General features: G+C 37.8%; 1 protein-coding gene across 4 annotated transcripts in view; it reads left to right on the forward strand.

Annotated features, from left to right (window-relative positions):
* ITPR2 (inositol 1,4,5-trisphosphate receptor type 2) overlaps positions 1-25,030 on the forward strand; it is a 533,856-nt gene that overhangs the window by 152,885 nt on the left and 355,941 nt on the right. For all 4 annotated transcript variants that reach the window (XR_012324486.1, XM_019936326.3, XM_033866983.2 and 1 more), the window contains 6 exons: positions 9,958-10,099; positions 12,120-12,281; positions 16,417-16,589; positions 17,497-17,616; positions 17,733-17,918; positions 19,286-19,537. Coding sequence is in view for 3 of the 4 variants with exons in the window: in XM_019936326.3 (XP_019791885.2) it covers positions 9,958-10,099; positions 12,120-12,281; positions 16,417-16,589; positions 17,497-17,616; positions 17,733-17,918; positions 19,286-19,537 (1,035 nt within the window). In the remaining variant the exon portion in view is untranslated. The remainder of the gene's footprint in view (positions 1-9,957; positions 10,100-12,119; positions 12,282-16,416; positions 16,590-17,496; positions 17,617-17,732; positions 17,919-19,285; positions 19,538-25,030) is intronic.

The raw sequence follows: 25,030 nt of genomic DNA on the forward strand, positions 1-25,030 counted from the left end.
GTTCATGTCTTATGGTAATTTAAGGCTTTAGCCATTGAGATCACAGGTGGGTATGTCCAGTCCTGCCTGTGCTTCCTCTCTTTCCTCCTACTACTCACTGTACAGCTAGGGCCCAAACAGGGATCACCACATTTTTAAGGTTCCTTTAAGAGATGGAGAAGCCCTGCTTTAGTCTCTGCTTTCTTGTCTTTAGTTTAACTCCTTATCACATGCTTTCAGTACCCATTTTCTTGCCAGTACTGAATATTATCCTTGCTCATCGCTGTCTTTCTTATTTTATTCCTGATCCACAAAGCTTTTTATTATGGTTTTAGGTATGTCTTTTAAAAAAATATATTTCATCTCTCATTGCTGCCTATGATAAAAAAGTCACAAAAATTTTTTTTAGTAAAAGCAGATTAATAAGATTGAATGAGTTAGTAGGACCTAACCATCTCCCAGTATAGAATTGTAATTTTATCTAAACTGAAAAAACCCACTTTTGTCTGCCACAGGTGGGATGCTTGAGGTGAAAAGACAAAAGAATAAGGTTTCAACAGTTTCGGAGGTCAAAAGAGAAGACTAGTTTTCTTGGCTATCACTGCCTCAACATCAAGGGAGGTGGGCTCTGCAAATAAGTTAATGTACAGCGATCCTCAGTCAAGACTTAATTTTCTTCATCATCACTCCATTAACTATATCAATTTTTAGGCCATTTGGAGGAGTTTGGAGCAGAGTCATTTGTAGTTGCTCCCGAAGTTGCCCTTTCTTAGATGTCTAAACGTCTGAATACAATATCCTCAAAACAGCAAGAGAAAAAGAACACTAGTACTTTTAAAAAGAAAATGCAGATATATTTATGCTCGGACTGGACTTGTAGATTGAGCCACTAAGGTTCAACTTAATTTCAGTTTGTTCAAGAAATCTGAGCTCAAAATAAATGTTTTATTATTTCTTTTATGAATAACAGAATGATATAGAAGACATTGAGTCACAATTTCAAAAGAAATTCACACCACATTTTGATGCGTAGGAATCATGTTTTACATTTCTGTGGTTGCCCACAGAAGTTGTGTGAGTGAATCCTATTCGTTAGACATGTTGTCAAAAAGAAATAGATTGGGTTAAGATTTTAAATAGGCACACAAGAAAACATAATATCTCTGGAATTTGGGGGTGGAGTTTATGATCCTTGGAAGTGTGCTGAAATTTGGATGTGGTGGCTAAATTCTGGATTATGGATGTGTCCACTTAACTCCATTCCATTGCAGGAGGTAAATCTGGAGATAAGATCGAGATGCTTCCTAACTGAATACATTCCACACTTTGCTAGAGTTGCTGAATCTCTTAAACTGTAGTTTTCTTATTGATGTTATCATGATTGATCATGATGATAATGGTGAATAATTATGCTAACGTATGTGGATAAAGCTTATTTATTTATTGAAGTATAGTAGATTTACAATGTTGTGTTAGTTTCTAGTGTATAGCAAAGTGATTCAGTTATACATAAATATACATATTCTTCTTCACATTCTTTTCCATTCCAGTTTATTACAGGATACTGAATATCGTTCCCTGCACTATGCAATAAGACCTTGTTGTTTATCTATTTTATATATAGTAGTTTGTGTCTGCTAATCCCAAACTCCTAATTTATCCATCCTCTACCCCCTTTCGCATTTGGTAACCGTAAGTCTGTTTTCTATGTCTCTGAGTCTGTTTCAATAAATAAGTTGTAAATAAGTTCATTTGTGTCATATTTTAGATTCCACATGTAAGTGATATCATATGGTATTTGTCTTTCTCTGTCTGACTTACTTCACTTAATATGATAATCTCCAGGTCCATCCATGTGGCTGCAAATGGCATTATTTCATTCTTTTTTATGGCTGAGAAATATTCTATTGTGTATATATATACCACATCTTCTTGGATAAAACATATTTAAATATTTGTTGGATAGCTTTTGTTGTATCCAAAAATTCACATACGGTGCAGCTCCCTGGTGGTCTACTACCTGGGATCATAAAAAAATTCATATAGAAAATGAAAAATCACAGGAAGGAGGAAGAAGAAGGCTAAGGGGGGAACCACTGAAGTTCAAGTAATTGTTAAAATAATAACTGAAATGTAGAATTTAAAGGTGAACATTAGTGTATGATTTTAGAATATTATGATTTTTATAGATCAGGTAATACTTTCAGAACAATTTAGAGCATCTGATTGCTTACTCTTGTCTTTCTATGAAGTTCAGTTAAGTTTTTCCTCTTTTGTACAGGGAGAAATTGAAATGTAGTGAACATTAAGAGATGTAGACTGATAAAAATAGAACTACAATACGACCCAGCAATCCCACTACTGGGCATATACCCTGAAAAAACCATAATTCAAAAAGAGTCATGTACCACAATGTTCATTGCAGCTCAATTAACAATAACCAGGACATGGAAGCAACCTATGTGTCCATTGACAGATGAATGGATAAAGAAGATGTGGCACATAAATACAATGGACTATTACTCAGGCCTAAAAAGAAATGAAATTGAGTTATTTGTAGTGAGGTGGATGGACCTAGAGTCTGTCATACAGAGTGAAGTAAGTCAGAAAGAGAAAAACAAATAACATATGCTAACACATATAAATGAAATCTAAAAAAAAAAAAATAGTTCTGAAGAACATAAGGACAGGACAGGAGTAAAGACGCAGAAGTAGAAAATGGACTTGAGAATAAGTGGTGCTGGGAAAACTGGACAGGTACATGTAAAAGTATGAGATGAGATCACTCTCTAACACCATACACAAAAATAAACTCAAAATGGATTAAAGACCTAAATGTAAGGCCAGAAACTATCAAACTCCTAGAGGAAAACATATGCAGAATACTCTATGACATAAATCACAGCAAGATCCTTTTTGACCCTCCTCCTAGAGAAATGGAAATAAAAACAAAAATAAACAAATGGGACCTAATGAAACTTCAAAGCTTTTGCACAGCAAAAGAAGCCATAAACAAGACCAAAAGCCAACCCTCAGAATGGGAGAAAATATTTGGAAATGAAGCAACTGACAAAGGATTAATCTCCAAAATTTACAAGCAGCTCATTAACAAAAAAACAAACAACCCAATCCAAAAATGGGCAGAAGACCTAAATAGACATTTCTCCAAAGAAGATATACAGACTGCCAACAAACACATGAAAGAATGCTCAACATCATTAATCATTAGAGAAATGCAAATCAAAACTACAATGAGATATCATCTCACACCAGTCAGAATGGCCATCATCAAAAAGTCTGGAAACAATAAATGCTGGAGAGGGTGTGGAGAAAAGGGAACACTCTTGCACTGCTGGTGGGAATGTGAATTGGTTCAGCTACTATGGAGAACAGTATGGGGGGTCCTTAAAACCCTACAAATAGAACTACCATATGACCCAGCAATCCCACTACTGGGCATATACCCTGAGAAAACGATAATTCAAAAAGAGTCATGTACCAAAATGTTCATTGCAGCCCTGTTTACAATAGCCCGGAGATGGAAGCAACCTAAGTGTCCATCATCAGATGAATGGATAAAGAAGATGTGGCACATATATACAATGGAATATTACTCAGCCATAAAAAGAAACGAAATTCAGCTATTTGTAATGAGGTGGATAGACCTAGAGTCTGTCATACAGAGTGAAGTAAGTCAGAAAGAGAAAGACAAATACCATGTGCTAACACATATTTATGGAATTTAAGAAAAAAAATGTCATGAAGAACCTAGGGGTAAGACAGGAATAAAGACACAGACCTACTAGAGAATGGACTTGAGGATATGGGGAGGGGGAAGGGTAAGCTGTGACAAAGTGAGAGAGAGGCATGGACATATATACACTACCAAACGTAAGGTAGATAGCTAGTGGGAAGCAGCCGCATAGCATGGGGATATTGGCTCGGTGCTTTGTGACCGCCTGGAGGGGTGGAATAGGGAGGGTGGGAGGTAGGGAGACGCAAGAGGGAAGAGATATGGGAACATATGTATATGTATAACTGATTCACTTTGTTATAAAGCAGAAACAAACAAACAAGAAAATGGACTTGAGGACATGAGGAGGGGGAAGGGTAAGCTGGGGTGAAGTGAGAGAGTGGCATGGACGTATATACAGTACCAAATGTGAAATAGATAGCTAGTGGGAAGCAGCCAAATAGCACAGGGAGATCAACTCGGTGCTTTGTGACCACCTAGAGGGGTGGGATAGGGAGGGTGGGAGGGGATGCAACAGGAAGGAGATATGGGGATATATGTATATGTATAGCTGATTCACTTTGTTACACAGCAGAAACTAACACACCATTGTAAAGCAATTATGCTCCAATAAAGATGCTAAAAAAAAAAAAGAAATGTAGTCTAAGTTAATAGTGAAAAAGAAAAGAATCTAAATTAAGAATTTAGTTTAGATCTCAGAGCCGTGTCCCATGCAGAGTCTCTGCAGGCATCCCACCGCCGCCATATTAAAGTGCCGGTGCTGTCTTTTCACAATCTGAAGCACTGCATGCAAGGTCTCCGCACAAGGCCCCCTGTGAGCATGTGAAACTAGACAAAGCACAAAGGAAAATACATAAAAAGGAAGAACTACAATCCTGCAGCCTGTGGAACAGAAACCACATTCACAGAAAGAGAGACAAGATGAAAAGGCAGAGGGCTATGTACCAGATGAAGGAACAAGATAAAACCCCAGAAAAACAACTAAATGAAGTGGAGATAGCAACCTTCCAGAAAAAGAATTCAGAGCAACGATAGTGACGATGATCCAGTACCTCAGAAAAAGAATGGAGGCAGAGATCCAGAAGATGCAAGAAATGTTTAACAAAGATTTAGAAGAATTAAAGAACAAACAGAGATGAACAATACAGTAACTGGAATGAAAACTACACTAGAAGGAATCAGTAGCAGAATAACTGAGGCAGAAGAACAGATAAGTGACCTGGATGACAGAATGGTGGAATTCACTGCTGCGGAACAGAATAAAGAATGAAAAGAAATGAAGACAGCCTAAGAGACCTCTAGGACAACATTAAATGCAACAACATTCGCATTATAGGGGTCCCAGAAGGAGAAGAGAGAGAGAAAGGACCAGAGAAAATATTTGAAGAGATTGTAGTCGAAAACTTCCCTAACATGGGAAAGAAAGTAGCCACCCAATTCCAGGAAGCACAGAGACTCCCATACAGGATAAACCCAAGGAGAAACACACCGAGACACATAGTAATCAAATTGGCAAAAGTTAGAGACAAAGAAAAATTATTGAAAGCAGCAAGGGAAAAATGACAAATAACATACAAGGGAACTCTCATAAGGTTAACAGCTGATTTCTCAGCAGAAACTCTACAAGCCAGAAGGGAGTGGCATAATATACTTAAAGTGATGAAAGGGAAAAACCTATTACCAAGATTACTCTACTGGGCAAGGATCTCAATTCAGATTCATTGGAGAAATCAAAAGCTTTACAGACAAGCAAAAGCTAAGAGAATTCAGCACCACCAAACCAGCTCTACAAAAAATGCTAAAGGAACTTCTCTAAGTGGGAAACACAAGAGAAGAAAAGAACCTACAAAAACAAACCCAAAACAATTAAGAAAATGGGAATAGGAACATACATATGGATAATTACCTTAAATGTGAATGGATTAAATGCTCCAACCAAAAGACACAGGCATGCTGAATGGATACAAAAACAAGACCCATATATATATGCTGTCTACAAGAGACCCACTTCAGACCTAGGGACACATACCGACTGAAAGTGAGGGGATGGAAAAAGACATTCCGTGCAAAAGGAGATCAAAAGAAAGCAGGAGTAGCATTACTCATATCAGATAAAATAGACTTTCAAATAAAGACTGTTACAAGAGACAAGGAAGGATACTACGTAATTATCAAGGGATCAATGCAAGAAGATATAACTCTTATAAATATATATGCACCCAACATGGGAGCACCTCCATACATAAAGCAACTGCTAACAGCTATAAAAGAGGAAATCAACAGTAACACAATAATAGTGGGGGACTTTAACTTCTCACTTACACCAGTGGACAGATCATGCAAAATGAAAATAAATAAGAAAACAGAAGCTTCAAATGACAAAAAGACCGGATAGATTTAATTGATATTTATAGGACATTCTTTCCAAAAACAGGAGATTACACTTTCTTCTCAAGTGCACACAGAACATTCTCCAGGATAGATCACATCTTGGGTCAGAAATCAAGTAAATTTAAGAAAATTCAAATCATATCAAACATCTTTTCTGAACACAACGCTATGAGATTAGAAATCAATTACAGGGAAAAAAATCTGTAAAAAACACAAACACATGGAGGCTAAAAAATACATTACTGAATAACCAAGAGATCGCCGAAGAAGTCAGAGAGGAAATCAAAAAATACCTAGAGACAAATGACAATGAAAGCATGAAGATCCAAAACCTATGGGATGCAGCAAAAGCAGTTGTAAGAGGGAAGTTTATAGCTATACAACCCTACCTCAAGAAACAAGAAAAATATCAAATGAACAATCTATCATTACACCTAAAGGAACTAGAGAAAGAAGAACAAACAAAACCCAATGTTAGCAGAAGGAAATAAATCATAAAGATCAGAGAGGAAATAAATGAAATAGAAACAAAGAAAACAATAACAAAGATCAATAAAACTAAAAGCTAGTTCTTTGAGAAGGTAAACAAAATTGATAAACCATTAGCCAGACTCATCAAGAAAAAGAGGGAGGGGACTCAAATCAATAAAATTACAAATGCAAAAGGAGAAGTTACAACAGACACTGCAGAAATACAGAGCATCTTAAGAGACTATTACAAGCAACTCTATGCCAATAAAATGGACAACCTGGAAGAAATGGACAAATTCTTAGAAAGGTATAACTTTTCAAGACTGAATGAGGAAGAAATAGAAAATATGAACACACCAATCAGAAGTAATGAAATTGAAACTGTGATTAAATCACCAGATGGCTTCACAGGTGAAGTCTATCAAACATTTAGAGAAGAGCTAACACCCATCCTTCTCAAACTCTTCCAAAAAATTGCAGAGGAAGGAACACTCCCAAAATCATTCTATGAGGCCATCATCACCCTCATACCAAAACCAGAAAAAGATACTACAAAAAAAGAAAATTACAGACCAATATCACCGATGCATATAGATGAAAAAATCCTCAACTAAATACTAGCAAACAGAATCCAACAACACATTAAAAGGATCATGCACCATGATCAAGTGGGATTTATCCCAGGGATGCAAGGATTCTTCAATATACACAAATTAATCAATGTGATACACTATATTAACAAATTGAAGAATAAAAACCATGTGATCACCTCAATAGATGCAGAAAAAGCTTTTGACGAAATTCAACACCCATTTATGATAAAGTCTCTCCAGAGAGTGGGCATAGAGGGAACCTACCTCAACATAATAAAGGCCATATATGACAAACCCACAGCAAGCATCATTCTCCATGGTGAAAAACTGTAAGCATTTCCTCTAAGATCAGGAACAAGACAAGGATGTCCACTCTCACCACTGTTATTCAACATAGTTTTGGAAGTTCTAGCCACGGCAATCAGAGAAGAGAAAGAAACAAAAGGAATACAAATTGGAAAAGGAGTAATACTGTCACTTTACAGTTGACATGATACTATACATAGAGAATCCTAAAGATGCCACCAGAGAACTACTAGAGCTAATCAATGAATTTGGTCAAGTTGCAGGGTACAAAATTAATGCACAGAAATCTCTTGCATTCCTATACGTTAATGATGAAAAATCTGAAATAGAAATATAGGAAACACTCCCATTTACCACTGTAACAAAAAGAATAAAATACCTAGGAGTAAACCTACCCAGGGAGACAAAAGAGCTGTATGTGGAAAAGTATAAGACACTACTGAAAGAAATTAAGGATGATACCAACAGTTGGAGAGATATACCATGTTCTTGGATTGGAAGAATCATTATTTTGAAAATGACTATACTACCCAAAGCAATTTACAGATTCAATGCAATCCCTATCAAATTACCAATTGCATTTTTTACGGAACTTGAACAAATCATCATAAAATTTGTATGGAGACACAAAAGACTGCTAATAGCCAAAGCAGTCTTGAGGGAAAAAAACGGAGCTGGAGGAATCCATCTCCCTGACTTCAGACTATACTACAAAGCTATAGTAATCAATACAATATGGTACTGGCACAAAAACAGAAACATAGATCGATGCAACAAGATAGAATGCCCAGAGATAAACCCACACACCTATGGTCAACTAATCTATGACAAAGGAGACAAGCATTTACAATGGAGAAAAGACAGCCTCTTCAATAAGTGGTGTTGGGAAAACTGGACAGGTACATGTAAAAGAATGAAATTAGAACACTCCCTAACACCATACACAAAAATGAACTCAAAATGGATTAGAGACCTAAATGTAAGACTGGGCACTATAAAAGTCTTAGAGGAAAACGTAGAACACTCTTTGAGATAAATCACAGCAAGACCTTTTTTGATCCACCTCCTATAGTAATGGAAATAAAAACAAAAATAAACAAATGGACCTAATGAAACTTCAAAGTTTTTTCGCAGTAAAGAAAACCATAAATAAGACGAAAACACAACCCTTAGAATGGGAGAAAATATTTGCAAATGAATCATTGGACAAGGGATTAATCTCCAAAATATATAAACAGCTCATGGAGCTCAATATTAAGATGACTAGCAACTCTATCAAAAAATGGGCAGAAGACCTAAATAGACATTTCTCCAAAGAAGACATACAGATGGCCAAGAAGCACATGAAAAGCTGCTCAACATCACTAATTATTAGAGAAATGCAAATCAAAACTACAATGAGGTATCACCTCACACCAGTTAAAATGGGCATCATCAGATAATCTACAAACAACAAATGCTGGAGAGGGTGTGGAGAAAAGGGAACCCTCTTGCACTGTTGGTGGGAATATAAATTGATACAGCCACTATGGAGAACCATATTCAGGTTCCTTAAAGAACTAAAAATAGAATTACCGTATGACCCAGCCATCCCACTACTGGGCATATACACAGAAAAAACCATAATTCATAAAGACACATACACCCCAAAATGTTCATTGTAGCTCTATTTACAATAGCCAGGTCATGGAAGCAACGTAAATGCCCATCGACAGACGATTGGATAAAGAAGAAGTGGTACATATATACAATGGAATAAAAGCCATAAAAAGGAACGGAATTAGGTCATTTGTAGAGACGTGGATGGATCTAGAGGCTGTCATATAGCGTGAAGTAAGTCAGAAAGAGAAAAACAAACCGTATATTAACGCATATATGTGGAACCTAGAAAAATGGTACAGATGAACCAGTTTGCAGGGCAGAAATAGAGACACAGATGTAGAGAACAGACGTATGGACACCAAGTGGGGAAAGCGGCGGGGGAGTGGGGGTGGTGGTTTGATGAATTGGGCAGTGGGGGTTGATATGTATAAACTGATGTGTATAAAATGGATGACTAATAAGAAAAATAAATAAATAAATAAATAATTTAAAAAAAGGAATTTAGTTTAGCTGTTCTCCCTTAAAGCAGAAATACTCTTCTTTGGTAATCAGTCATGGAAGAGCATCTGTGGATAGGTGAAATGCTCTCAACACATCTGTTTTTGGGACTCACAGGGTTTTATTTCATAGTTGTGTTTCCAGATATTTGATTAGAGGTGGAGGTGGGGTCGGGTTGGAGTAACTGAAAAAGGTATGCTCTTCATAAAGATTTAAGTAAATATTAACTGCATTAGGTATTTTGTTAATTAAATAATTATTATAAAATACTTTCACTTTCCTAGTATTTTAGTTCTTAGTGTTTATTTAAATACATTTCCAAAATTAAGCACACCATAATGTTTCCTTTTTGTTTTATGATAGGTTTGTGACCAAATTATTGGAAGACCTTATCTTCTTTGTTGCTGATGTACCTAACAATGGACAAGACGTTCTGGATGTGGTAATCACCAAGCCAAACCGAGAACGTCAGAAATTAATGAGGGAACAAAACATATTGGCACAGGTGAATGTTTCCATGTACTAATTTTTCATATTTTATCTTTTTGAATTATAGTATCAGGAAAGTTCTTGTATTCGTTATCTATTGATGTGTAACAAGTTACCCGAAAACTTAGTGTCGCAAAGCAGATACTTACAGTTTCTGCAGATTAGGAATCTGGGGGTGGACAGTTCTTGCTCAGGGTGTTTCACAGGCTGCAATCAAGGTGCTGGCTGGACTGCAGTCACCTCGACGCTCAAATGGGAGAGGATTCACTTTCCAGCTCACTGGCATGGACCTCCGCACAGGGCTGCCTCAAGAGGCGGCAGTTTGCTTTCCTTAGAAGTGAGAGATCCAGGACAGAGCAAGAGAGGGCCTTCAGATGGAGGCCATAGTTTTCTTGTAACCTAATCTTAGAAGTAACATCTCATCATTTCTACCTTGTTTCTTAGTTAGAAGTGAGTCCATAAATCCAGCCCACAGTCAAGAAGACAGTATTCCATACGAGTATAATTCCAGGAGGCAGGGATCATTGGGGGCCATCTTGGAGACAGCCTATCACAGACCTTTAAAAACCTCCGTGGTCAGACTGTCTCCAGAAAATATGCTGTAATGCTTTTTTAAGTACAGTTTCCAGGGGAACTTGAAAGCTGCCATCTCCATTTGGTTCCTACTTTTTTCCCTTTCTTCCTTCGAAAAGTAGGGCAGTCTATTCATCAGCTCCCAAGTGCTCTATACGGTATTCTGGTTTTTTCCCTGAAAGTCTAGAGCTGCTTCTATGCTATGTCTTCCTGAAATTGTTCATAACATGCCAGTAAATTAATTTACTCCTTAATAATATGCACATTTGGACATGCCTACCTTCATGCATTAATTGTGGACTGAAGGAAGATACTTAAATAAAATTTATGTTGTTGATATACATGTTCTTGTGGAGTTGGGAAAGGAAGACAGTAGACATATTGTAAATTAATATTCTATAGCTGATTGTCTGAGTATATAAAATCAACATTTTTCTCAAAGAAAGTAAAGGTTGTAAATCTAATGAGAGAAAGCCTTTTCTGACATTAGCATTTCTTTTGTATAAAACATTTGATTTCAAGGACTTTTAGGACCTTGAATGATTTATTAATATTATTTCAACCAACATATGTCAAACATTTTACTTTAGTATTATAGATAATAAAATTCAAGGTTTAGTGAATATAGAATTACTGAAGAAACTTTAATTCATGTTATATTTCATGAACTACAAGGGATAATTCCATTCCGTTTCGCTTTCTTGTATGACTCCTCATATCTTTGCCTAGTTGCTCTTTCATAAACAATTTGCTTATCCTACCAGTTCATCTCCAGGTGATCCTACCTGCTGTCTTGCTGCCTAAAAGAATTATGTTCCTTGGTGATTTTTAAATACTTCCCACTGCTAATCTTCTTACAAGAAGAATCTGAGTCACTGGGTATCACTAGCTGCCCATATGGCTCCTTATTTATTTTGAATGCTTATGCATTCATTGATTTGGCCACATCTTTATGTATAGAAACAATAAACTAATTCTTTTATGAAGAGGCTTAAAAGCAATATTTGGAGGCAGTTTTTTGATGTCAGTTTCAGATGAAAAGTAAATATTTTCCTTATATTATTTTGATTCTAGAAAGTTATAGAAAATAATAGAATTATAAAGCCTATCGAAATCAAACTATATTTTAGTTCATCTGAATATGTTCATGTAACTTGGTACAACCTAACATCTTTATATTTTTATTTTAATACAATAGAATTTCTAAACAAAATTAAGCATTTTATTTAAATATTTTTTTGTCATTCAATTTAGGGAATCCTCTTAGCAGTATTTTTCTGTCCGTTAATATGTTGGTCTTGTATCCTAAAAAAATCTTTTTTATTTTTTACTTTACGTTAATTCTATTCAAATATTACAAAAGTGTTTTCCAGTCAGTGTAATAAAACACACTGTTTATTGCAATGTTGCAAAACGTGCACCTCCATTCATCAGAATAAGCGGTTGTTTTTTTTTCCTGTTAGGTATTTGGGATTCTGAAAGCACCCTTTAAGGAGAAAGCCGGAGAAGGCTCAATGCTGAGACTTGAAGATCTGGGGGATCAAAGATATGCCCCCTACAAGTACATGCTGAGGCTGTGCTACCGTGTGCTGAGACATTCACAGCAGGACTACCGGAAAAATCAGGTGGAGGGTGGCTCTCCTTTTTACCTCTGTTTAATATCTAAAGTATGGGCAAAGTTCTTTGGTTACTGTTCTAAGACATTTAAATAGGAACGGGAAATTCTGCTTTGCAATGCAATGTTTTATATCGGCAACACACAAAAATGACTTAAAATGTAATTGAGCTGACATATGTATTTATTCTTCCATGTAAAGTTAGAATTGTCAGGGGAGGATGTCTAAGTCCTTGTATGTGCATGGTATTAGCTCCTGCTGGGCAGGAGCCATGCTGGATATGTTATGTAAAGATGAATGAGACATTTTTTGGCATTTCCAGGAGCATGTGCAGTACCAAATCGCTGTGTGTAGGCCAAAGAATTCATTGTCTGGTGGAAAAGGTATGACATGTACATCTGAAACATAAGGTAGAGGCATAGAGGGGACAGGAGAGATTAGGAGAGCATTGTGGGAATTCAGGAGAGAGAGGAGCTCAGCTGGGGGAACCCAGGAAGAGCACTTGGAGAAGAAGCATTTGGGTTGGATGAAAATCATTTTCAGAAATTGTATGGGAACAAGCATTTTAGTGAAGAGATATTTCTGAAAAGAGAATGATGGATCCTAGAAAGGGCACTTTCATCCCAAGACATTCCTAACTGTGGAGGACAGGGAACCCAGGTGTGTCCAGGGATATAGCTAAAAGTTCCCAACTGCAAGTGAAGTTTCTTTTAAGTCTCAGTTTTGTCTTAAAATATATATAATATTTTGCAATGTGCTCAATAATACACATTTGCTGAATATAACATTGCTTTCAGTTAATTATCGTTTGGTGTATTAGTGTCCCATGTTTCTCTTAGCCAGTTGGAGAGATGAGTACATAGTTTGTAAACTTCACTGATGAGTTTGGTCCATGGGGAAGGATGCTGTAAGAGAAAGCTGGGAAGGCAGGTAGGGCTGAGCCATGGGGGGGCTAGGTTGTCAGGCCTGGAGGCTGCAGGTTATTTGGGAATAGTTAGTAGTATTTACTGAGTGCTAACATTTTACCGGGTTCAGTTCTAAGCACTTTTCACAACATAACTTGGTTAATACTGGGTTAAGATGAAGAACTGAGGCACAGAGAGGTTAAATAAATTGCCAAAGAATACACAGTTTTGACTGGAGCCAGTATTCAAACCCAGGCTCCTAATAATCATAGTACTGCCCCGAAAGTAGTCTAAAAGTTATTTGGCAAGAAAAAAAAATTGCTTTAAAAAAAAGTGTGAAAATACATTTTTTTTGAAATTCAGTTTAAAGATTAAGAAAAAGTCTAAAAAGAATATGTAAAACAGATTAACCAGAAGATAAATAATTTGACAAGGACAAGAGTGAGGAAGCAGATAATATAAACAGATTCTTAAATGCTTTTTAATATAATCCTAGTTATAAACATTTTTCCTCCCAATTGAAAATGCTTGTCATTGGAATTATTTTTCCCAACTTCATTGCATTCCTTTAAGATGGCAAGGTAATGTAGGTAAAGTTATGTTGTTTTATTGGAAGGAAAATTAAGTTCCAGAACGTCAAATGACAGCACTCAGAGAGTCAGCTTCCGAGAAGCCCCAGATACCAGGGCCATGTTATTCAGCGGAGGTCAGGGATGGCGGTGGGACTGGCGGTCACTCTGTGGCCTCATTTCCCTTCTCGGGCCTAGAAAGATCTACTTTGCTAGACAGGCCTGCACTCCACAGTACATGCAGTAGTCTATGAGAGAGATTGAATTAACTGAAAAAATCAATAGGTCTACAGGGTTTACCTGGTACCCTCAGAACCATGGGACCCCCTAATGTGTGTGTCCTCCGTTACACTCAGTCTTTGGGAGGGTCCTGTGGACCCGCTTTCCATAGCACTGCCCTGTGCTTCAGCACCGGATATCCTTGGTTTGGCTGTTCTGCTAGTACCTAGTAGATTGTCCAGGCAGCATGTCTCAACTGGTGTCTTTTCCCAGTCCCTCGAGGTCTGGCACAAAGTTCTTTCTCACTCCTCCCTGTCTAAGCTGGGGACTCCCATGCCTGGTGTCCTGAGGAGTGACTTCCCTGGTGGTGCAGTGGTTAAGAATCCACCTGCCAATGCAGGGGACACGGGTTTGAGACCTGGTCCAGGAAGATCCCACATGCCACGGAGCAACTAAGCCTGTGAGCCACAACTACTGAGCCTGCGCTCTAGAGCCCGTGAGCCACAACTACTGAGCCCACATGCCGCAAGTACTGAAGCCCGCATGCCTAGAGCCCACGCTCCGCAACAAGAGAAGCCACCGCAATGAGAAGCCCACGCACTGCAATGAAGAGCTCACTGCAACTAGAGAAAGCCTGTGTGCAACAACGAAGACCCAATGGAGCCAAAAATAAATAATAATAATAAAAAAAATAAAGCATGAGCAGAAAGACTTTCTACTTTTTGCATAATTCCTTCTTCTCCTTTATCCTCACCTATATTTTATAGAGTCCTAATAGGGAATTCTTTTGTGATTTAGTACTAACCCAAGTCTTTCATGTTGAGTTTCTGTTTATTGTTATTTATAGAATTTGGAGACACCTCTAATTTCGTTTGATTATTTACTGACATCTTGATCTATTTATCAAACATCTGGAGGTTTGCCTTATATCGGGCTCTGATTACCATAGTCGTACGAGTGTATAAATTAATACATATCTTTAAAATGATACACTAATAGAAGACATTTACTTTACTTAACTGGTACCCAATATACAAAACCATCATTTTGAAAAAGGCCACAGAATTGCTGCGTAGAATATAATGAGATTTGCGTAACCAGTAGCATTTTCAAGGAACAGGTAGGTTCCAGTAAATCTTAAGGCAAAAGCACTTTCTAATCAATACATTTTCCCATGATAGAAAAAATCCCCAAGGAGAACCTCCAAGACATTGAAGTGAAAACTTTGGGTTGTGGATGGGGTTAAGCTTACCAGTGCTGTGGTTGGCTGAGACGTGGCTCGGCAGAGAGGCGAGGTGGTGGGAAGAAGGAGCAGATGGAACCATGCATGAGGGAAGCTCGCCAGTGGCTTTCTCTTGCTCTAAGAATGAATGTTTCTGTGTTCACCGTGGCTCGCAAGGGCCTCACCTGCCACGTCAGCTCTTGCTTTCTGCTCGCTCGCTGTACTGCAGCCACAATGGCCACCGTGTGTTTACAGAACTCCGAAGACTGGGTTCCGCCATTATAGAGCCTTCCACTTGGTACTCCCACTGCTCGATGGCTTCTCTCCCCATGGCTGCCTCCTTTTTTTTTTTTTTTATCATTTCCATCATTTCTATCATAGGTCAAATGTCCCCTCTTCAAGAGTCTACCCCATCTCAAGTTGTCACCTTTTCCCATCCCTCTGTTTGTTTCATTTCACTTCTCAACATGTAAGATGATCCTATTTACTACCTCATTGACTGCCCCTTCTCACTAGGATGTAAGCTCTATGGGAGCTTATCTGTCTTACTGCCGCATCCCTAGTCTTGCAAACTACCTGGAATGGCTTTTCAGAAATATGTCTTGGATGAATGGATCTGATCAATAAAGTGATCAATCACATTATCTTGTTGGATAGCTTTTTAAAGACAAAAAGTGCTGTGAAATTTTATCATTATTTTAAAGAGATTTAATAGGTCATTGTGGTATATGTACAAAAAAGAAATCAGCTAAGTTCACCTGGGATCGTCATGTAACGGTATAGAGCTCATGCTTCATGAACCAAATGTCAAAGAGTCATTTTTGTTTCTATAATTATGCCAGAATCCTAGGTTATAGCTCCTAGTGAGTGTTGGAAGAAAGGCGTCTGTTATACTGGTGAAATCATTACTTAACATGTCATAAAAAATTGTCATTTTAACTCAGTTTATTTTTGTTTTTCTCACTTGTAAGAGTGTAAGCACCCGTATGAAAAATTATTACTAGGCACGTAATTTTCTGTTATAATTTGAATGAGGTATATGCGAATAGATTTCCATTTCCTTCCTCAGATATCCTATTTACTGAAGAATTATTTATTTGCTCTTCTTTAACAATAACTTTTAGCGAGTTTTCTGTTATGAATAAATTAATCAATGTTGCTGACCCTAATAGAACCTGTTATTTTTGAGCTCTTTGTCAGTGCGTTCTGACAGTCTTTCTCCTTTGTAGGAATATATTGCTAAGAATTTCTGTGTCATGCAATCCCAGATTGGCTATGATATTTTGGCAGAAGATACCATCACAGCTTTGTTGCACAACAACAGAAAACTACTAGAGAAACACATCACAGCAAAAGAAATAGAAACATTTGTTAGTTTACTCAGGAGAAATCGGGAGCCAAGGTTTGAAGTGGTTCATGCAGTATTCTTTTCTTGTGGGGACTGTGGCTTTTTGCTTTATTTTTAGAACTTTTTTAAAGTTCGACTTGTTTCATGGACAAAACAGTGTTGGGCTTATTGCTATAATAATTATGTACCATAAACAGTTATTATAGGAGATCAAAACCCTTTATAGACATATTTAAGTGTAATTGATTTTCACTCTGATAACTTGTGTTTTTATAGTACCCCATAGTTTTTCAAAATATATTCATATTTCATTCAATTCAATACATTGCCTCATTTAAACCCTTGCACATTCTCATGAAGTACACTGGTCGTATAATATTATCCACATTTTAGAGATGAGAAAATAGAAGCCTAGAGACCAACTAGGAACAGAATTTAGAGTTTCTGACTCTGCGCCAAGTACCCTGTCTCTTATACCATGCTGCCTTATCTGGGAGAAATGAATGCAGAAATGTCAAGCAGATTGACAAAATTTTCTTACTTAGCAAGCAAATAAGTGTTAGAAGGTAGAATTGGGCCTCAGACTTGACCAGGCCATATTCATGTTGATTAAGTATGTGCTGTATGTCTGTTTTACTCAGTACAACATTAGCCTTGATCTGGCTTTGTTTTGATGTTGTAAATATAACAAGTCACAGTGCTGTGGGATGACTATCACCAAATAAATAAAAGCAAACATATCATTTTTGGAAACAAGATTTGTCCTAAATACAAATAATTGGATATTTAATTTGTTTCTAATGGTGCGGTAGATACGCAACACATTAGAAAAATGTTGCATGGAAATAATATTAAAAATATATCTAGAAAGTCAGTTTCATTATATCTCGAAGTATATTTGGGGGTATGATTTTATAAGATGCTTTTTGTTAATGATCAATTTAATTTTTTCTCTTGTCAGGTTTTTGGATTATTTATCAGATCTCTGTGTGTCTAATACCACGGCTATACCTGTAACTCAAGAACTCATCTGCAAATTTATGCTGAGCCCAGGCAATGCAGATATTCTCATTCAAACTAAGTAAGCCCAGAGGATGGAGACATCCTATCCTGTTCATTATTTGTAAGCAGTACAGTTCCTTATCATGTTTCTGAATGAGCTTGTTCATAGATTTTGTGTGTGTTATTTATTTCAAGGCTGGTCTCAATGCAAGGAGACAACCCCATGGAGAGCGCCATCCTTTCAGATGACATTGATGAGGAAGAAGTTTGGCTCTACTGGATTGACAGCAACAAGGAACCTCACGGCAAAGCTATCAGGCACCTTGCTCAGGAAGCCAAAGAAGGCACCAAGGCTGATTTAGAAGTTCTTACCTACTACAGGTTAAGTATTGTAGAGAATGGTAGTTCTTAGTCTCACATATTCATTGAGAGATGATTCTCTGACATCTATAAAAGTTCGGTATCTATGAAGAAGAAATCTAAGAAGTTGTGTCAGAACTAGGGTAGCTGAAATATTTATTATTATTTAAAGTATTCACAGTAAATGTAAACATCTGTGTTTTCCACATATACCACTTGCAATTTTCTAGTTTTCCACTAGTTTGGAACTGTTGTGCAGCAAAGGATTTTTTCCTCTTGTTGACTGGTGTGGGTGCAGGTGAGAGACATGTTGGGACCTAGGTAATCGAGTTGAGAGGGAGGTGAAATTGGGGTTGGGGAAGCTGATCCGGTTGTAGGGGTGGCCTCAGAGAAAGTTAGCTGGTAGTTATGTATATACCACTTGTGATTATGTGGAGACCTAGGGCTTCAGAGAAACTGGTGTCTTTAGCTGTGAAAGTTCAGCGGGGGCATATGGCAGTCGAAATTTCAATGGTAGTTCCTGGTGGTCAGTATATTGGGAGCAAGAAACTAGCTGGCATTTTTGAGTCTAAGGCTTGGAAACCCAAGACAGAAGCCCTTGGGCAACTTTGGGCCCAAAAGACAGGAATCTGAGAAAGGCAGAGAATTCACTGTGTTCCCTGGGTTCTGTAGCTACAGCTACAAAGCCAAAGGCTACTTTCTGGATCTCGGAGGCTGATGAACCCAAGTGTACTGATGCCTTTGGATTGATCACATTTGGTTTGGGAACTGAGTGAGTCTACCCTTGGAGTGTAGATACCAGAGCCTGGAGCTGAGTGAGCCTGGGAAAGGCAGAGAAACATGGTTTCATGTGAGCTGTTGTCCATAGCCTACAGGCTTAGTGTATTTGCAGACCTAGGAAACCGAGAACTGAGAGCCTAATGACACTCTCCACCAGATATATGTTGCTGGAACAAGTAAGAGAAGTTGCAACTGAATGGGCATAGAGGTGATTTCATCTGTGAGTTGTCATTTTTTTTTTTTTTTTTTTGCGGTATGCGGGCCTCTCACTGCTGTGGCCCCTCCCGTCACGGAGCACAGGCTCCGGACGCACCGGCTCAGCGGCCATGGCTCACGGGCCCAGCCTCTCCGTGGCACATGGGATCCTCCCGGACTGGAGCACAAACCCATGTCCCCTGCATCGGCAGGCGGACCCCCAACCACTGCGCCAGCAGGGAAGCCCTGTGTGTTGTCATTTGATCACTTAACCTACTACCAGAAGAGTTTTACACCAGTTATCACCTACACTGGGAAATATTGGAATCATAAAAGTAGATGCTGATTGATACTAATATTTATGAATTTTATCCAAATAAGACAAATAATGTAATATGTTTAATATTTTTAAGGTACCAGCTAAATCTCTTTGCAAGGATGTGCTTGGATCGCCAGTATCTGGCCATAAACCAGATTTCTACACAGCTCTCTGTTGATTTGATCCTGCGGTGTATGTCAGATGAGAGCCTGCCCTTTGACCTCCGAGCATCTTTTTGTCGCCTTATGCTGCACATGCATGTTGACCGGGATCCCCAGGAGTCTGTGGTGCCTGTTCGCTATGCCAGGCTCTGGACAGAAATCCCCACAAAGATCACGATTCATGAGTATGTTTGGAAAATTTTCTTTTTTAAAAAAAATTTTTAAATTTTATTTATTTTTTTATACAGCAGGTTCTTATTAGTCATCAGTTTTATCCACATCAGTGTATACATGTCAATCCCAATCACCCAATTCAGCACACCACCGTCCCCACCCCCCCACGGTTTTCCCCCCTTGGTGTCCATACGTTTGTTCTCTACATCTGTGTCTCAACTTCTGCCCTGCAAACCGGTTCATGTGTACCATTTTTCTAGGTTCCACATAATGCGTTAATATATGATACTTGTTTTTCTCTTTCTGGCTTACTTCACTCTGTATGTCAGTCTCTAGATCCATCCACGTCTCAACAAATGACCCAATTTCGTTCCTGTTTATGGCTCAGTAATATTCCATTGTATATATGTACCACTTCTTCTTTATCTATTTGTCTGTTGATGTGCATTTACGTTGCTTCCATGACCTGGCTATTGTAAATAGTGCTGTAATGAACATTGGGGTGCATGTGTCTTTTTGAATTACGGTTTTCTCAGGGTATATGCCCAGTAGTGGGATTGCAGGATAATATGGTAATTCTATTTTTAGTTTTTTAAGGAACCTCCATACTGTTCTCCATAGTGGCTGTATCAATTTACATTCCCACCAACAGTGCAAGAGGGTTCCCTTTTCTCCACACCCCCTCCAGCATTTGTTGTTTGTAGATTTTCTGATGATGCGCATTCTAACTGGTGTGAGGTGATACCTCATTGTAGTTTTGCTTTGCATTTCTCTAATAATTAGTGATGTTGAGCAGCTTTTCATGTGCTTCTTGGCCATCTGTATGTCTTCTTTGGAGAAATGTCAATTTAGGTCTTCTGCCCATTTTTGGATTGGGTTGTTTTTTTAATATTGAGCTGCATGAGCTGTTTATATATTTTGGAAATTAATCCTTTGTCTGTTGATTCGTTTGCAAATATTCTCTCCCATTCTGAGGGTTGCCTTTTGGTCTTGTTTATGGTTACCTTTGCTGTGCAAAAGCTTTGAAGTTTCATTAGGTCCCATTTGTTTATTTTTATTTCCATTACTCTAGGGGGTGGATCAAAAAAGATCCTGCTGTGTTAGGGAGTGTTCTAATTTCATTCTTTTACATGTACCTGTCCAGTTTTCCCCGTACCACTTATTGAAGAGACTGTCTTTTCTCCATTGTATATCCTTGCCTCCTTTGTCATAGATTAGTTGACCATATTTGTGTGGGTTTATCTCTGGGCTTTCTATCTTGTTGCATTGATCTATATTTCTGTTTTTGTGCCAGTACCATATTGTATTGATTACTGTAGCTTTGTAGTATAGTCTGAAGTCAGGGAGTCTGATTCCTCCAGCTCCATTTTTTTCCCTCAAGACTGCTTTGGCTATTCGCGGTCTTTTGTGTCTCCATACAAATTTTAAGATTTTTTGTTCTCGTTCTGTAAAAAATGCCATTGGAAATTTGATAGGGATTGCATTGAATCTGTAGATTGCTTTGGGTAGTATAGCCATTTTCACAATAATGATTCTTCCAATCCAAGAACATGGTATATATCTCTCCATCTGTTGGTATCATCTTTAATTTCCTTCATCAGTGTCTTATAGTTTTCTGCATACAGTTCTTTTGTCTCCCTAGGTAGGTTTATTCCTAGATATTTTATTCTTTTTGTTGCAATGGTAAATGGGAGTGTTTCCTTAATTTCACTTTCAGATTTTTCATCATTATTGTATAGGAATGCAAGAGATTTTTGTGCACTAATATTGTGTCCTGCAACTTGACCAAATTCATTGATTAGCTCTAGTAGTTTTCTGTGGCATCTTTAGGATTCTCTATGTATAATATCATGTCATCTGCAAACAGTGACAGTCTTACTTCTTCTTTTCCAGTTTGTATTCCTTTTATTTCTTTTCCTTCTCTGATTGCCATGGCTAGAACTTCCAAAACTATGTTGAATAACAGTGGTGAGAGTGGACATCCTTGTCTTGTTCCTGATCTTAGAGGAAATGCTTTCAGTTTTTCACCATGGAGAATGATGTTTGCTGTGGGTTTGTTGTATATGGCCTTTATTATGTTGAGGTAGGTTCCCTCTATGCCCACTTTCTGGAGAGTTTTTATCATAAATAGATGTTGCATTTTGTGAAAAGCTTTTTCTGCATCTGTTGAGGTGATCATATGGTTTTTATTCTTCAGTTTGTTAATATAGTATATATCAGTGATTGATTTGCGTATACTGAGGAATCCCTGCATCCCTGGGATAAATCCCACCTGATCATGGTGTATGGTCCTTTCCATGTGTCGTTGGATTCTGTTTGCTAGGATTTTGTTGAGGATTTTTTCATCTATATTCATCAGTGATATTGGTCTGTAATTTTCTTTTTTTGTAGTATCTTTGTCTGGTTTTGGTATGAGGGTGATGGTGGCCTCATAGAATGAGTTTGGGAGTGTTCCTTCGTCTGCAATTTTTTGGTAGATTTGAGAAGGTTGGGTGTTAGCTCTTCTCTAAATGTTTGATAGACTTCACCTGTGAAGCCATCTGGTCCTGGACTTTTGTTTGTTGGAAGATTTTGTTTGTTTTTTTTTTTTTTGCGATACACGGGCCTCTCACCACTGCGGCCTCTCCCGTTGCGGAGCACAGGCTCCGGACGCGCAGGCTCAGCGGCCATGGCTCACGGGCCCAGCCGCTCCGCGGCACGTGGGATCCTCCCGGACCGGGGCATGAACCCACGTCCCCTGCATCGGCAGGCGGACTCTCAACCACTGCACCACCAGGGAAGCCCTGTTGGAAGATTTTTAATCACAGCTTCAATTCATTACCTGTGATTGGTCTGTTCATATTTTCTGCTTCTTCCTGGTTCAGTCTTGGGAGGTTATACCTTTCTAAGAATTTGTCCATTTCTTCCAGTTGTCCATTTTATTGGCATAGAGTTGCTTGTAGTAGTCTCCTAGGATGCTTTGTATTTGTGTGGTGTCTTTTATAACTTCTCCATTTTCATTTGTAATTTTATTGATTTGAGTCCTCTCCCTCTTTTTTTTGGATGAGTCTGTCTAATGGTTTATCAATTTTGTTTATCTTCTCAAAGAACCAGGTTTTAGTTTTATTGATCTTTGCTGTTGTTTTCTTTGCTTCTATTTCATGTATTTCTGCTCTGACCTTTATGACTTCTTTCCTTCTGCTAACTTTGGGTTTTGTTTGTTCTTCTTTCTCTAGTTCCTTTAGGTGTAACGTTAGGGTGTTTGAGATTTTTCTTTTTTCTTGAGGTAGGCTTGTATAGCTATAAACTTACGTCTTAGTACTATTTTTGCTGCATCCCATAGATTTTGGATCATCGTGTTTTCATTGTCATTCGTCTCTAGGTATTTTTTGATTTCCTCTTTGATTTATTTAGTGATCTCTTGGTTATTTAGTAACGTTTTGTTTAGCCTCCATGTGTTTGTGTTTTTTATGGTTTTCTCCTGTAATTGATTCTAATCTCATAGAGTTATGGTCAGTAAAGTTGCTTGATATAATTTCCATTTTCTTAAATTTACTGAGGCTTGATTTGTGACCCAAGATGAGATCTATCCTGGAGAATGTTCCGTGCACACTTGAGAAGAAGTGTAATCTCCTGTTTTTGGATGGAATGTCCTATAAATATAAATTAAATCTATCTGGTATTTTGTATCATTTAAAGCTTCTGTTTCTTCATTTATTTTCTGTTCGGATGATCTGTCCATTGGTGTAAATGAGGTGTTCAAGTCCCCCACTATTATTGTGTTACTGTCGATTTCCTCTTTTATCGCTGTTAACAGTTGCCTTATGTATTGAGGTGCTCCTATGTTGGATGCATATATATTTATAATTGTTATATCTTCTTCTTGGATTGATCCCTTCATCATTATGTAGTGTCCTTCCTTGTGTCTTGTGGCATTCTTTATTTTAAAGTCTATTTTATCTGATATAAGTATTGCTACTCCAGCTTTCTTTTGATTTCCATTTGCATGGAATATCTTTTTCCATCCCCTCACTTTCAGTCTGTATGTGTCCCTAGGTCTGAAGTTGGTCTCTCGTAGACAGCATATATATGGGTCTTGTTTTTGTATCCATTCAGCTAGCCTGTGTCTTTTGGTTGGAGTATTTAATCCATTCACATTTAAGGTAATTATCGATATGTATGTTCCTATTCCCATTTTCTTAATTGTTTTGGGTTTGTTTTTGTAGGTTCTTTTCTTCTCTTGTGTTTCCCACTTAGAGAAGTTCCTGTAGCATTTTTTGTAGAGCTGGTTTGGTGGTGCTGAATTCTCTTAGCTTTTGCTTGTCTGTAAAGCTTTTGATTTCTTCATCGAATCTGAGTGAGATCCTTGCTGGGTAGAGTAATCTTGGTTGTAGTTTCTTCCCTTTCATCACTTTAAGTATATCATGCCACCACCTTCTGGCTGTAGACTTTCTGCTGAGAAATCAGTTGTTAACCTTATGGGAATTCCCTTGTATGTTATTTGTCATTTTTCCCTTGCTGCTTTCAATAATTTTTCTTTGTCTCTAATTTTTGCCAATTTGATTACTATGTGTCTTGGCGTGTTTCTCCTTGGGTTTATCCTGTATGGGACTTGGTGCGTTTCCTGGACTTGGGTTGCTGTTTTCTTTCCCATGTTAGGGATATTTTCTACTATCATCTCTTCAAATATTTTCTCTGGTCCTTTCTCTCTCTCTTCTCCTTCTGGACCCCTATAATGCGAATGTTGTTGTGTTTAATATTGTCCCAGCAGTCTCTTAGGCTGTCTTCATTTCTTTTCATTCTTTTGTCTTTATTCTGTTCCGCAGCAGTGAATTCCAACATTCTGCCTTCCAGGTCACTTATCCTTTCTTCTGCCTCAGTTTTTCTGCTATTGATTCCTTCTAGTGTATTTTTCATTTCAGTTAGTGTATTGTTCACCTCTGTTTGTTTGTTCTTTAATTCTTCTAGGTCTTTGTTACACATTTCTTGCATCTTCTGGATCTTTGCCTCCATTCTTTTTCCGAGGTTCTGGATCATCGTCACCATCATTATTCTCAATTCTTTTTCTGGAAGGTTTCCTAACTCCACTTCATTTTGTTGTTTTTCTGGGGTTTTATCTTGTTCCTTCATCTGGTATGTAACCCTCTGCCTTTTCATCTTGTCTATCTTTCTGTGAATGTGGTTTTTGTTCCACAGGCTGCAGGATTACAGTTCTTCTTGCTTCTGCTCTGGAAAAATTTCTTGAAGACTTTAAATTCAGCAGATGAACTCAATGATTTTGATTATGTCTTCCATTTTTAAAAAATTTATTTTATTGAAGTTTAGTTGATTTACAGTGTTGTGTTAATTTCTACTATACAGCAAAGTGATTTGGTTATACATAGGTATACATTCTTTTTCATCTTCTTTTCCATTACGATTTATCACAGAATATTGAGTGTGGTTCCTTGTGCTATACAGTAGGACCTAGTTGTTTATCCATTTTATATATAATAGTTTGCATCTACTAATCCCAAACTGCCAAT

This window comes from Tursiops truncatus, chromosome 11 (assembly GCF_011762595.2).
Source record: "Tursiops truncatus isolate mTurTru1 chromosome 11, mTurTru1.mat.Y, whole genome shotgun sequence".
NCBI lineage: Eukaryota > Metazoa > Chordata > Mammalia > Artiodactyla > Delphinidae > Tursiops > Tursiops truncatus.